General features: G+C 42.9%; 1 protein-coding gene across 3 annotated transcripts in view; it reads right to left on the bottom strand.

The window, feature by feature from the left end:
* Positions 1–15,147, bottom strand: part of atrx (ATRX chromatin remodeler) — a 34,114-nt gene that overhangs the window by 7,964 nt on the left and 11,003 nt on the right. For all 3 annotated transcript variants that reach the window (XM_079670948.1, XM_079670949.1, XM_079670947.1), the window contains 11 exons: positions 13,905–14,042; positions 13,639–13,814; positions 13,441–13,558; positions 10,206–10,336; positions 9,921–10,018; positions 9,676–9,815; positions 9,043–9,175; positions 7,824–7,924; positions 6,898–7,006; positions 6,630–6,807; positions 6,344–6,535 (listed from right to left, as the gene is read on the bottom strand). In XM_079670948.1, the coding sequence (XP_079527074.1) occupies positions 6,344–6,535; positions 6,630–6,807; positions 6,898–7,006; positions 7,824–7,924; positions 9,043–9,175; positions 9,676–9,815; positions 9,921–10,018; positions 10,206–10,336; positions 13,441–13,558; positions 13,639–13,814; positions 13,905–14,042 (1,514 nt within the window). The remainder of the gene's footprint in view (positions 1–6,343; positions 6,536–6,629; positions 6,808–6,897; positions 7,007–7,823; positions 7,925–9,042; positions 9,176–9,675; positions 9,816–9,920; positions 10,019–10,205; positions 10,337–13,440; positions 13,559–13,638; positions 13,815–13,904; positions 14,043–15,147) is intronic.

Here is a 15,147-nt window from a genome sequence, read left to right on the forward strand (position 1 = left end):
GTCAAACTATTAAAAAATGATGTGTGCTTATATTATTTGAACAATGCGTCATCAAAGTTGTCGGTGTCTTTATATTTGCTCAGATACTTGCAGGTGTCATAATTATTCATTCTGAAGAACACCGGTTGCTCAGCTCATCAGAAAGAGACTGAGCCTAAATAAGATCAGATTTAAATGTTGGTGTATCTACCGAAGGTTAAACTATGAAAACACTGCAATATGTCCCGTCTGTGGTGCATGCATGAAAAAAAACTCTTGACTTTCGACCAGGTAACGGGTCAGTGGAGCTGCACTGCAGGTCAAATGACAGTACAGACGCTCCTTCTGGAACCCAGTGCATTCTGGGATACCTAAGTAATCCCCAACAGCAACGGCTCTGGGGTGGTCCGGTCCATCTCCGACCCCAGTGCGCTCAATGTGTGTGTCCCGAGCCAGCACTAATGATCGGAGGTAAACTGACCTGGGCTATTGTCATCCTTATGGAGCTGCATGGTGAGGCCTGATCACTTTACTGCAGGGGAGCAGGTCTGAGACGCTGGGTGGGCAGATGCTCAGACAGAACTCCACTTGTGTTTTTTCCCCCCCTTTATAAAAAGTATGAGCAGCAGGGGGAGGAATTTTGGCATTTGGCATCACAGAGTGTTTGTGTTTTCAGATTTAATAATGGAGTTGGCTGTCCACATCTGAGGATAAGCTCAAGTAAGTTTAAACCAAAAGAATCTCAACACATTCAGCCTCAATCAGCGTGTGATAATCTGCCGTCTTGATTCTGATCAGCAGTGTTTACTTTTATTCAACAAAAGGTCTGGAAATGTGCCGCTAATGTAAAACAAGTTTGTAGCTGGAGGTATTGGCTCCATCTGACTGCTAAACAAAAACACAAAAAGGGTCAGCAGAGCAAAAACAACTTAACAATTAGTATACTTATCGCACAAAGCATCCAACATGTATGACATTTACCATCACATGAAACCCTTTCCATTGAGAGAACCATGTATGCCCTCCTTAACGCAAAGTTTTGTACATGTATAGATTACAAAAAGGTCTAAACGGCCAGCAGTCCATAAATGATGTAAAGTAGTTGTAACTCAGCAGCTCGCAAATCAGAAAGAGGAACATTTGAGAGTCGACATAAGCGGGCCTCATGTGGACTTTACAACTTGGCACAGGCACCAACGCGTACTTTACCAATAGACTTTAGGTGGCGCTGAACTGTAAAAGCTCTGATGCAATTAAACACCCGCCTGCATTAATAGCTCTTGGTTCTATGCTACAGGTTTCCTGGCCGCATGATCAGATATTTTCTCAAGCTGAGAACATTCTCAACCATGTTAACCCAATTTCCTGCCTATTATGTAGAAGCCTTAAACTAGAAGCTTAAAGGAGGGTTCCACATTTATTTTATTTCTGTCATTGCCACAACAATAAGCCTCCACTTAACAGAGAAAAGACCTCACAGGAGGAATTGAATGTGCAGGAGAATGAATTTCATGGAGATATGAAGGCAGGGTATATGCAGGAATCCTGAAGTCAAATGTAATACTTTTTTAAGACCGTTTCCGTACATTTTAAGACCTCATCGCCACTTGGAGTTTTAACCGGTTACATTGGCGACACCCTTTACCTCACCCTTTACTATATACAGTATTGATTGTCCTTCCTCCTTATCTTACAACCATTTGGACGCAGACTTGCATTTCCCCATAACGATGTTGTTTAACAACCGGCGTAAACGGGCCTTTGTGCGCTATCAAGCAGTGAGCGTGCGATGTCCTGTTCTGATGACGTCAAACCCAACGGGATGCCATAAATAAAGTACACAGAATCACACTACACACCTACGCAATGATTACATTCAGGCAGACTGTAGAATACAACCTCTTTGGAGAATTGATATACTTATTGAAAACAAGCTACAAAATGTAATACCTTGGAAAATGGCATTTAATACTTTTTAAAAGCCTTAATTTTCGCTAAATTGATTTACCAACTTTTAATACTTTTTAAGATTCCGCGGACACCCTGGAAGGGAATATAGATATTAGATTGTAAAAAAAAAAAAAAAGAGAACAATACAAAGATAAGGGGAAAGAAAAGAGACACACATCAGGAGGAAAATAAGCCTAAAAGTTGTCAGGCTATAGAAAGGAGTTACTCGAGTTGTCCAGGAATTTTTGAATGTTTTCAAAGTGGCCGTCTCTGCCAGAAACTGCATTTGACACACAGGTGTTAACCATAGCAACATAGGGGCCAAGATAGGAACCCGACAGCAGGAATGCGAGTGTCTGAGATATTTGTAATACCTAAACATAGCCAGTCCAAAGTGTCCGTCTCCCTCAGCAGCACACAAGTGATACACATCACTGGCCTGATGAACAGTTTCTCAGCTTTTAACTACCGGCGCTGTCCCTGACGTCAGGAGGCAAGCCCTGCCCTCACGACCACGTCCTCTTTACACCCTGTAGGCTCTGCTCACAAGGCGGGTTTATCTAGCTGTCAGTCAATTAACAAAGAAACAAAATCATGCATGTCACAAAGGGCTAAACAAAGACAATAAACGTACCACATTCCTATAAAAACAAGCCTCGGCTAGCAGCAGTTTGCAACAAGGTCCTGATCGAAAAGCTGGACGGGCAGGTCGGGGGGGATTCACCACGAGTCCACTAAAGCATAATGGAGGGACTGTACTGGGAGGGGAAAAGTCTAACAATGGAAATTGGTTTCTCAATAAATCCTAAGTGAGAAGCAGGCTGTGCACTAGTTGTGGTTGAGCACATAGTGTGGGAGTGGAGAAGTGGCGAGGATGCCAGGCTTGGCAGTTTCTCATGGGATGCTCTGCAGACTGAAGGCCGGGTTATGCTCCAAAGAAGAAGTGGTTCATAAGATGTGTTATCCAACCGTGTCCAAAGTCACAAGTGTTTATGGCGGTTTAATCGGCCACACCGGAAGGCGGGGTGAAAGGACCGCAGCCATTGTGAGTAGTAGATGCAATATCGCTTAAAGTGGGGACAATGGTGCACACATTCCGCCTCTAATGGGAGGCATTCATTGTGTTGCACACGTTGTACATGTGAAAAGTGACCGAAACAGTTGTGTTAAGAAAAGAAACGTTTTGAAGTTCAAACCCTGGCCCCCTTCTCACCTACGCACAGCTGGCCAATTAAGGCGCAAAGTGGGTGTGAAAGTCGGATTGTCGGTTTCAAGAGAAGTAACAGAAATTAGGGGACACAGACCCCGAAACGAATATTAGAAAGATGTGAGGGGGAGGGGGAGGGGGAGGGGGAGGGGGAGGGGGGTAATGGTCATCGTTTATATTGAATGTCCATCACTTTGGTAATAAATTATTGGTGTCAATATTTCTTTAACAAAAGGAAAAGTGAAATTCTGGGATTACAGCTCTGTTAAATTTGAACATTTTCTGGTTTATTTACGAATCGGGGGAAAAAAGAGACACGAGGACTTCTCTTTGGCTTATGGAAATGCTGATTTCCTCTTTTCACTATTTGCTCTTATGTCAAATGACTAACTTAATTATAAATTTAAAACAAAAATCAACACTGAACATGATTGTTAGTTACAGCCCTAGATGGGAGGGGTTTCATCATCTGTACGATTGTATGACACGTTTCTGTATGATGCTCCTTTCAAGACCTTCTGGCAAAATTAGGTCATATTTCTATGTGTTCAGTGTTCTGTACATTTCTACGCTCATTGTTTTATCTGGTGATGGCTTTACAATGTCCTGCTCCCTAACACTGCAACACCTCATCCTATTCAAAAGAAATTGGTGAAAAAAAATGAAAAAACAACCAACTTATCGCATGACAAAGTTCAACAACACGTGACAAAACGTCAGCAGCACTTCCATCTCTACGGAGAGTAACAGAGCAGAAAGCAGCAAACAAGGGCCACGGCTCTCGCTTTTTCTTCACCTGCACAACACGGTCTCTTGCTCTTACTATCATTAGTGTTCTCTCCACCTGCAATGCAACAAGCCCAGACATGTGTTTTGAAGACTAGCAAAAAAGCATTCTGGGAAGTATGACAAACCACTTACCCATGTAGACATACAATGGGCAAACTGACCAGAACACTGATTTACAAAGATGTCAGCACAAAATAAACCCTGTACTTCAACCAACATCACTGACTGGTGATATTTAATGCTCAGGGGATTTTCCTTCAAGGTCAAAGTGACTTCCTACCCTTAATGAGACAAGCATGGTGTGGCTTATTGCTCCAGTCTGCTCCTGTCTACACTGTAGTTCAAGTGCAGCCTCCCCACAGCCTCAGTGTACCTGACGGAGCCTAATGACCACTGCAGCCATAACCTGCTGAGAGCACAGACAGAGAGCGACGCCCACAGCCGGACCAACAACGTGCAGCAACTTTTGCAGAGAATGCCTCAAAAGAAAAAGAAAAAAGTACAAAAACATTACTCTTCATTTTTTAGATGGTGGAGACGAGTGCGATTAGCAAGAAATGGATGAGGGTGTCTCGGGACGGGACGGGACGGGACGGGGGGGTCAAACTCATGTCTGGACTGCGAGGACCTTCTTTGTCATTAGGAGGAAGTGCCCCTGCTTCCTTTGTCTCCAATTAGTTTCTCTGAAGAGCGCAGAGACATCTTTAAGAGAGGGGTTTAAATAATGACCCTTCATCATGCAGGGTAGGCCAGAGGGAGAAAAAGAAAAACAACTTTACTCAGCTCGCTTTGAACATTTAGAGGCAGAGTGGCAAGTTAGGGCAACAGATGGTCTCGAAGCGGGGTAGTGGGGTAATGGTGGACAGGAAAGAGAGAGCGAGGACATCAGTGAGGACAAGGGGGGGCAGGGCGATGCAGGATATTGGCAGGTGGCAGCACAAAGGGAACTGAACCGTAGAGGAAATAGGGGGTAGTGTTAACATTAAAAAGTCAACTCTTCAGTGATTTTTTCCTTATAACAAGACTGTATAGACGAGGCCAGAAATAAGTCAACTGGGCTTCTTATTCATAATATCCAACACCGAGTGTGACCCGAGCCCTAAAGCAATATGCCCTTTCAGGCTGAGGAGAAACAGCAGTTCCCAGTGTGAAGAAGTACAGAACTCCCTGTGCCGTGGCGCGCTTCAGCCTCTCCTTCTGTGCAGAGCATTTTCTGGCTGAAACTGATGGAGGGTGTCTGACTCATCTTCAGATCATTCCAGACGGCAAATTCCTTCCGTAATACTGCAGTCCTGCTGCCACATCATAGTTAACCCCCTGGCCAAAACAGGTCAGCTTGTTAAAGAGCTTGTCAGCTTCTCCGTCTTTAATACTGTGTCACATGAATGTCAGTGGGCTCATTAAAGATCATACACATCCAACAGGCCGCGGCTCAATGAACACATCTTTCCTCTTGAAATCTCCAACCGTGCTGCGCTGCACTGTAATAGGCGACTTTAGAGGAATATGGAAGGTGAGAGCAATGATATCAGCTGCCGGCTGAGTGGATTCACGCAGCGCTCCTACCTGTTAATACCCATGAAGGGAATAGCGATAAAGATCTTTGGACAGTGTAAATGGAAAACAGATTTGCCATCAAAGCCTCTTGACTGTCCGCTGAAAGACTCGGATGTACAGTGTTTCCTTAATGCACTGTGTTTACAGATACCCAGGTCAAACCAAAAACACGCAAGTAAAACCACTTAAGGTGATCTGAATAAACCAAGAGACTGCATGAAGGGGGAAAGAGTGGGAACAGGTGGGAGTAATTCAAAAGATCAACAAAGAAGTAAAAGACGGCTGAATGAAAAAAGAGGAGTGAGGGTTTATAGCGGGGCAGAAGCAGTGTTGCAATGAGAAGACTATTTAGTAAATAGCAGTAAACACAGAAATCTGTGCAGCTGTGCGGGCTTGGATGGCCCATTTAAGGGCTGTGTGTTCGTATTAAACTCCGGGGGTCCCAAATAGTGACAGAGCACCTGCATCAAGGGGATTACAAAAGTAAACGAGAAGAAGAAGAAGATAGATCCCGGAAAGGCCATGCAGGACACAAGCTGGCATCGTGTGTAAATACAAGTGCTAAACTTCAAAGGAGAAGAAACTGCTTGGTGCCGGTTTGGGAAACAAGCTTGGAATTTCAACTGGCATTGTTTGTTGAAGGAACAAAGACGATTTGACCGCTGTTAATAGGTTTCAGCCGGCTTCTCTGCATTTCCTCTGGGGGTCAGTCTCAGGAAAACCAGGACATCTCGGTCCATGGTTCGTCAAAGCCCAATAAGATGTATGATTTATTCGAACGACAAAAGTATGTTTGGTACCACTTAGAAGCATATTTGAAAAAGCTAAGTGCATAGTTGGCATACATATCTGCGTGTTTACCTTAGGAAGCAAGGGCGTGGCTCTCTTGCTCTTCTTCTCCGAGGATTCTTCCAGCATGTCCGGGTCGAAGATGTAGAGCTCCGTCAGCTCGTTGGTTGTGAAGTGCCTCTCGATCTGTTGCTGGTCCACTACCCGGAACGACAGAGACTGTTTGGTTACCTGCCGGTCGTAAATCTTGTCCTCCATTGTACCCTGGAAGAAGAGAATGAAATGGGAGACAGTCAAGAAAGAAGAACTACATATAAAATTTAACAGGAAGTAGTAAATAACAGTTTCATGAGCTCACCTGTGCCAGGAACCTGTACACATAGACGGTCCTAATCTGGCCAAAGCGGTAAACCCTGAAGATACTCTGGACGTCGTAGGAGGGGTTCCAGGAGGCGTCGAAGATGATGACCCTGTTGGCTCCCACCAGGTTGATGCCGAGAGAGCCGGCTCGCGTTGAAATTAGGAACAAACGACCCCTGGGAAAGAAAGCATGGGAGATAGGAGAGTTAGTGCTTTTAAATGCATTGTGGAACCATTTAAAGATCTGTCAAATGTCAAATGTCTACCTTCGGTTATTGATGTCATTAAAGTCTTCAGCCCACTTCTTCCTGGTCAAGGCGTTGGTGGAGCCATCCAGGCGATAGTAGTCGATGTTCCTGAACCACTTGCCTTCACCTTCACAGACAATTGAGTTACAGTTAAGACATCTCCTCTGACTAATTAACATGTACATATGTCCTCTTAAAAACTTCAAAAACAAACTTGGGCCTTTCCTTGTCAAAAGGATTTAGTTTGGGTATTAACAGACAGCCGATAGATGGTTGTGTTGGTTAGAGGCCAGCCGTGTTTAGCCTTCAAGATGGCCAACCCCCTACCAGCCTTCATAACCAACATCTCAGTATGTTTCCAATTACGGCACTGTGATCTTTTCATTACAAATTACAAACCCTTGAGCAAACATTTTTTTGTGGAATAAAAAGTCAAGGTCTAATCATTTTCAAAATGAAAGTAAAAACAGCTGCTGAAGTTTAATTAGGAACATGACCTTACACCAGCGGCGGTGTGTGTGTGCGTGCGCCTGTGTGTGTTTAAGGGTAATAAGCACACCAGCTTTTACAAAAATACATGTTGCATGCGGGCTGTCTTACAAGTGTGAAACCTGCATCTCCATAAGAAAATACTTCAGCCTTCTACAAGGCAAACTTTACGCCTCAAACACAGTTGCGTCTGTTCAGAGACTTTCCTGTAAAACCACAAAAATGAACTTTGTCAGATAGCTGCGTTATTTCCCTCCATAAAGGCAGTAGCTGGATTCAAAAATAAGCATTGCTCTGGGATTTTAGCACATCGTGAAACTAAAAACAGCATTTTAAATCCTGACATAAGGAGGGAAGCTGATCGTAGCCCACCTAAGGACCATGCACTAGGGAAGTCGAGGAAATGACAACTTCTTGAATTAGCGGCTTTGTCAGATTGGATGAAATAACTGTACCTTTGTATGGAGAAACCTTATTTTCGTCTTTAGCTCTGCAAGCCAGCTCCAGGAAATCCTCAATCAGGTCCAGAGAGATGAGAGACTGACTGAACACCAACCTGAGGACCGATGAAGAAACACCAGAGTCAATTCACTGCATCTAACACTGCAAACCAGGGGTGTCAAACTCTATTTTATCTCGGGCCACATTAGCATCATGGTTGCACTCAAAGGGCCAGTTTTATGTATAAGACTATATGAAAAAAAAATACATACCGTCATTTTCAGACTATAAGGCGCACCTGAATATAAGCCGCTGCAGCTAAATTGAATGATGTGTACATATATAAGCCGCACTGGACGATAAGCCGCAGGTGTTTTAATGTTTAATTACCATATGTAAGGGTTCGTGCACAGAGGGGATTGTCGGGAAAGAGATGGCTGTTTGAGGAAGCTCCCATTTATTAACATTTCAACAAACAAGTTGCATATTTGCATAACGTATTCAAGTGTTACCATTTAGTGCAATAGTAGCTACAGAACATGTACTGTGCTGTGTAAACTGTACTGTATCACATAGCGTTTCAGACACACAAACTTTTCAACTTTCAAACTTAAACGGTGCGCTCCCAGCGCACGTATCGGCAGTGATCTACAGCAGTGGTTTTCAACCAGTGGTACGGGGACACACTGTCTCGCTCTCGTAATGTCTGTCTGTCTTGCTCTCGTTCTGTCTCTCGTACCACTCTCGGTTCCACTTTTACTTTTGTGCGCTACCTGTCTCACTCTTTTCCGGCCTCCAGCTTTTCCTGCTGGAACCCGCCGCTTAAAGGTAGGGGTCCGCGGACCGGCCATAGAGCCCATAGAGTTAAAGGTGGTGGCCGTTAGCTGTACAAATCCATAGATTAGCCGCACCGTTATATAAGCCGCAGCGTCGAAATATAGGGGAAAAGGCGCGCCTTATAGTCCGAAAATTACGGTACTTCTGAAAGCACTCTAGGGCAAATAATTGCAAGTCTCTTCAGTGAGAATGTCACAAAATGATTTAAAACAAAAAGCCAAATTCTGGAAAAAAACAAAAATAAATTACATTTTGATATATATGCATATGAAATGAAGTCACGGGCCTGATTTGGCCCCCGGGCCTTGAGTTTGACACCCCTGCTGCAAACCAACTGCAGAAAAGAAGAGGCCAAAAAGATTCTATGTGCATATTAGAGTAACTTCAAACACTTACACTTTCTCGTCAACTTCCTCTGCCATGCGCAGGATCTCAAAGAGTAGCGTCAGCTTTCCAGAGTGCTCCAGGATCTCAGCGTCAGCCTCAGTGACAAACTCCTTGTGCCAGTCAGGAGAGCTGGCGTGCCGAGCTGCTCGTCATACACAAAGTAAGAGATTCATCTTAATGCTGTTGGTACAGTCTGACAACAACAAGCAGCAGCAAGACATCAAGCTCACAATACAGAGCGTCACCACACGATTTGCCTCTGCTACGCTACAGCTGCAGTATGTGTGGATGTTATTTAAAAAGCACCAATGTCATCAATTGGTTTCAGTAAAGTTCCCAATGCTTGTCAGCTTTACAGTTGATTCGATTACCTTAAATCAGCCAGAACAAAAACTCCATACACTGTTTCAAATTCAATTCAAAATGTATTGACATCATAATAAACTAAGAACAAAAGCTGAGCTTTTAATAATTAGGCTGGCTTATACAGAGCTAATATTCTTCATAATTAAACATGGAAATAACTGTTAGAAGGCATCATTTGTTTTTCATTTACGAGTGAGAAAAAACATTCCCTTTATTCACACACCTCACTTGCACATCCGACTACCCACAATGCACTCAAATGTTCAACAAACTTACGTTCTTCTACAGGTTCTGGTCGGACTCGACCCTCTCCGTTCTTGCCCCTGGTGCTGGTGTTCCACTCCTTGATGACCTCCACCTCGTCACTGTCCGAGTCCTCAGAGCCTTTCTTCTTTCCCTTGCCTCGCTTCTTTTTCCTATGAGGAAGGAGGAATGGGTGCAGGAGAGCAGGACCGTTAAATAAGGGTCATCTCCATGTGATTATTCAACAAGGGGAAATGGAAGTGAATTCATGTTTTTACTTTTTTGCCTTTTCATCCTCAGAGGTCATACTCATGGAGGACTCTTCTTCCGTCTCAGAAGCGATGAACTCCTCCATACTGTCCTCGTCAAAGAAACCCTGAAAGAGGGATGGCATACCAAAGTTTGATTGTGGGTAACATAAATGATGCATAAGGACAATATGCATGTTGTTCTCCTCAGGTGCATGACCTGTGAGCACTACATTGGTATTGTTTTCCCACAGTGTGTGAATTCCAGTTTTGTATTGCCGTGTAGTGTGGTTGAGTCTGGTCTTCCAGCCCTACCCTGTTTTCTTTACTGATGTAGTCCAGCTGAAGGCACCAGGGATGGGTCCAGATTCTGCTGAGCATCTGGAAATCACTGAAGAGTTTGGTCCCGGCGCGGCCCCGGCCCCCCTCCACAGCATTCCCCACACCTGCACACAAGGGAAAGAGTGTGAGGAGGCAGATGGATGTGTGTTTGCATTATGAACTGGACAGCATGCCATCAATCTCTTCATACATACGGATGTGGAGAATGTAGTGTAACGTTTGTGTGTTCACCTAACCACCCGTCTATGGAGTCCACACTTCCTACATCTTCAAAGAGTAATGTTCAAGTACCGGAGCAGAAAATATCCAGCCTTTCTCATCAAATTGAAATTGTAAAAAATAAAGCTTATCCCTTAATAACCACAGTAATCAGTTTCTATTGCCAATGTGTTTTTTAAAAAACTGTTCCCAATAACTCTGATACTTTTATCATGGATATTTAACGCTTAGCTAGCTCTGTGTATGGTGTGAGAAGCCAGGAGACAAAACAAACAAACTTGACCACGAGATAGTTTCATTTCAAGTATCAAAAGATTTCTGGTTTACATAAGAGAGTTCGTAGATGATAATGTGTTGAAAATAAATCATTTTCATGATGTATATTAGGGGTGCACCGAATGGGAAATTCTTGGCCGAAACCGATACCGAAAATAGGAAACAGTTGGCCGAAAACCGAATGCCGAAAGGCCGAAAATGATTAATAGAAATATATATAATGTATACATTTTTTACCAATGTTGTTCAGCTACCTGATTATGGAAAAAGACATGATTATGGCAAAACTTAACTTAAATAATAATCACTATTATGGGTCCATAAAACATTTATTCAGCACTTTTGAATGCATTAATTCCAAGTCAAGTGCATTTTCTTTTCTCTGTAGGATAACTACAACAAAGTGCATTCAGAACAAAGCCAAGGTGCTTTAAAACTGCATAAACATCTAGGCCAGTAGGCCTACAACAAAATAGTGTAAATAAAGACTGTAACAGCCAGGCCTTCAACAACAACAGATGCACCTATAAGTGCATGCATACAAATGTGCAAACTGGATAATCCACACTATTTACAAATGAAATTACAATTGAATTTCAAGAATCTGTAAATAAGGCTGTCTGTCCTCATAAGCAAAGTAGTAAACCTTGTATAAAGATACATAAAGTGAAAACTGGATACAAAATCCACAATCAATTACAAATTAAATTACAATTTCAAGAATCTGCAAATAAGGTGGTCTGTCCTCATGAGCAATGTAAACAACATTGTATCATTTAGATACCGAAAGTACAATATATTGAACACTGTGCTGCTGTCATTTCCCCCTAATGATAACCTGAGATGGTGAATTATAACTCACAATGAAAATTGTTCAGGAAAGTGGGTATAGAGTAGACATGTAGAACTAGATAAGCTTATGATAAGCCAGCCTTGTCTACTTATTAAGGAAAAGTGGGAGGTTCTTTTTAATGAACATTAGCTTCTCTGCTTTATCAGCCATAAGTCTGTTCCTCTTCTCATCAAGCACATGAGAGGCAGCGCTGAACAGTCTCTCGCTGTCAGTGCTTGTGATTTGATCTTACTCCGCATATTTGTCCGGGTGTTTTGATTTCAAGTGGTGGAGTAATCCCGAAGTGGTGAAAGTCTTTGCAGTTACACCCCTTCGAGAAATGTCAGCTGAACACGTTTTGCAAATCGTAATCCGCGACTCTTTTAAATATCTCCACGCGCCAGACATGTTGGCTGTGAGTCAGCTGCGAGCATGGTCGCGCGCCGTGCTTGTCGCCGCGTTTTGATTACGTCATCACAACAACACGTTAGCTTACCAACGTAACCCTGTCCCCTGACATTCGGTGATATTTTCAGGGCCTTTTTAACCATTTTCGGCCGATAATTTTCGGCGGCCGAATATTCGGTGCATCCCTAATGTATATCAAATGCAACCATATACATTTATTATTTAAGCATTTCCCAAATGTTCAAGAAGTCTCAAAACAAATGAAACAGAAACAAGTGTTAGCCAATATTTTGACGGCCGAATCTATAAATAAAACGCGTCTAGTCCGATCTGTTCGATCAGCAGATTTATGATCCTAGTGACAGCTGCTGAAAGGTTCATGTTGTAACTGCCTTCATCGACCCCGAGAGGTCAGAGGTTACAGTAGATTTGACGTAAGCAACGGTAAAAGGAAGGAACATTGGTGCCCCCCCTGGTTGAACAACTGGTGGTCTTGGGTCCTAAAACATCACTGTGGAGGTCCAGAGCCACAACTCCTGCCCTGTGGACAACCTGGCCTAATGAGCCACAGCACATACCACCACCCCCCATCACTCCTCTTCTCACATACCGGCTCTCCTGTTCTTTGTTTTTCGCTTTTGGTGTAAAACCTCTGCCGCCCGCCCCCCCCCCCCCCCTCCCTCTAAAATTCTTTCCCTTTCCTTTATGCCCCCACATTCCCCCCTTTTACCCCCCACCCTCTGTTCCCTCTCTCCCAGAGCTCTTCATTAGGGAGACGTGGGAAACTGGGCTTAAACCCTGCCCGTGGCACTCTGCCAGCTGCCACTCTTACACACACACATTCACTCACTCACTCACACGTCCTGGCAACATTCTGAGAGGAAAGTCCACTAAGCGACTTAACAATGCAGCACGAAAAAGTGGAAGACCAGAAAGACCTTTCATTTATCTAAAACCCTCATCTGAGAAAAAGACATCCATGCAAGAGAGCCCTTTAAAGAGCAACACGACTCCTGCAGAAGGATTTAGCCTAGTCCAGCTGGATATTTTACTTTAGTAACACTTGATTTATGAGTGTACAAATATTCAGTTAGAAACCAAATTAATTCAAAATGTACTCAAGTTAAATGTTATAAAAGTATTAGCATCAATATGTACTTTAAGTATAAAATGTCCTATTTCGGGAAAATGATATAGTATTTTATGGAATTATACTTCCAGCATGGCAGAGTTCCAACTGGCAGAGTTGACTGATTGGTCAGTTTGTAGATCTCACAAAAGGATAAATAAGCTTTTATTTCACTAAAACATCAGATACATCGAACAGGGTCAAAATATTTGCCTCCAAACTGTAATGGAGTAGGAAACAATCAAGTAGAACAAAATGGAAATGAAAACAAGAACCTCAAAATGTGTAACTAAGCCCAGCATTTCAGTGAAAAGTACTAAGTTAATTTCCCTTGTGTTTCTCACCTGTGAAGTTCTCCAGGTAGTATCTGTAGAGTTTACACTGGATCGGAGTCACTCGGACTGACAACACATACTCGTGTTTGGGTGGGAGGAACTTGGTGAGTGCCGTGTAATCTTTCCTCTGTGGGAAGCAAAGGTTCAGAAGGATTTCTTATGAAGCAAAGAGAACGAGAGCAAATTGTTCTAGCCAGTTGTCGTTACCTGGACACAGCCGTTCAGCATCTCATAGAGGATGTGAGCCCTCTTCTTCATGATCCGGACATCTTGTAGTGTGGAGTCGGCACACTGACCGTTCTGGATGGGGTTGATGAAGCGGTTCCTGAACTCTTTCACTGAACCAAGCAGGTTCTCCTTGATGAAGTTCACCATGCAGTGGTCTGGTAAGGACACAAAGATCATACGTTTCACATCCAAAAATCTCACAAAATCCTTTGATCGACGTGCTCCACTCAAACCGGAAGTCTCACATTCAACGAGGTTGTTCTGCAGAGGCGTTCCCGTCAGCACCACCCTCCTTCTCGTCCGGATGGAGTTCATCGCTTTGGACACAGCAGACGCCTCATTCTTCAGGATGTGACCTTCATCACAGATCACTAGGTCTGGACCTGGGGAAAGCACAAGGGAAATGTCATTCAAAAGGTGGAAGTACATCTGGAGCAGTTCGATCATTGCTTATGATGAACACGTAACAACGTAGTGACTCCCTTTACACTCTTTAGACTTGTAACGTTATTGTTAACAAGGCTATTAAAGGTTTCAGAGCTGCTTTCTTTCATTATTGTTGTTGTTTCATAATCCTCTCAACCTCTGCTGGTTTCTTCAATACAAGCTATCCTATAAGTATAAGTATATTTGCAGAGTCAGCATTAGAACATTTATACTCAAATTACTAATAGATACTCCACTCAAACCATGATTCTACATCTTTCCATGTACTGGCAAAGTCAGAGAACTTAACAATACAACAAAATGGATAGGTTTATTGGCTTTAACAAAGGGAATGATAATTGGGTAAAGGTCTACAGGTGTTCTGGGACGAGCAGCCTGCCCAATGAAGGTTTAAAGGGAAGGGCATGTGACTCGTAGTAACATTCCTTTGCAAACTGTATAACGTGGATATAAGCAATACAGAATATCCCTTATGTTCACTGCTGTGTTGGTATTTAAACGCTTTTTCTCTTCTGAAATAAAAAGGTGACACGTCATTTGTGACCTTTGAAGAAACCGAAAGCTGACAATCATTCGACATCTTGGCAAAATAGTTTTCAAATATGCACCATAGACACTGAACCAGTATATATACACGATTGAGCTGCGACAGAGAATGAAGGTGATGAACCCGTTACATAATACATTTAAGAAATCCACATCTGAGCCTTTCTTAGCTGTGAACAAAAACGATGGAATTCCTTTCCCTGAGGCGATAAGAGATGCAAGCTCTGGGAACATTTTTAGCTTTTTTAATCTGCATTGCCTTTTACTAGCCGTCGCTCTTCCTTTGTTTTATACTCGTCTTTTACAAGTGTTATTGTTGTTATGCCTTCTTTTGTTTTATTGCCTGGTTTTACAGCAGCACATGTTTAAATCTGTCTTCTTTTTATTTGTTCGCTTGTTTCTTGACTTTCTTGCAAGGTACTTTGAACTACTCCCCCCTGTATGAAACAGGCTATATAAACCAAGTTTATCACCATTATTTAATGATCAATTTAG

The sequence above is a fragment of the Notothenia rossii genome (assembly GCF_949606895.1).
Source record: "Notothenia rossii genome assembly, chromosome: 3".
Taxonomy (NCBI): domain Eukaryota; kingdom Metazoa; phylum Chordata; class Actinopteri; order Perciformes; family Nototheniidae; genus Notothenia; species Notothenia rossii.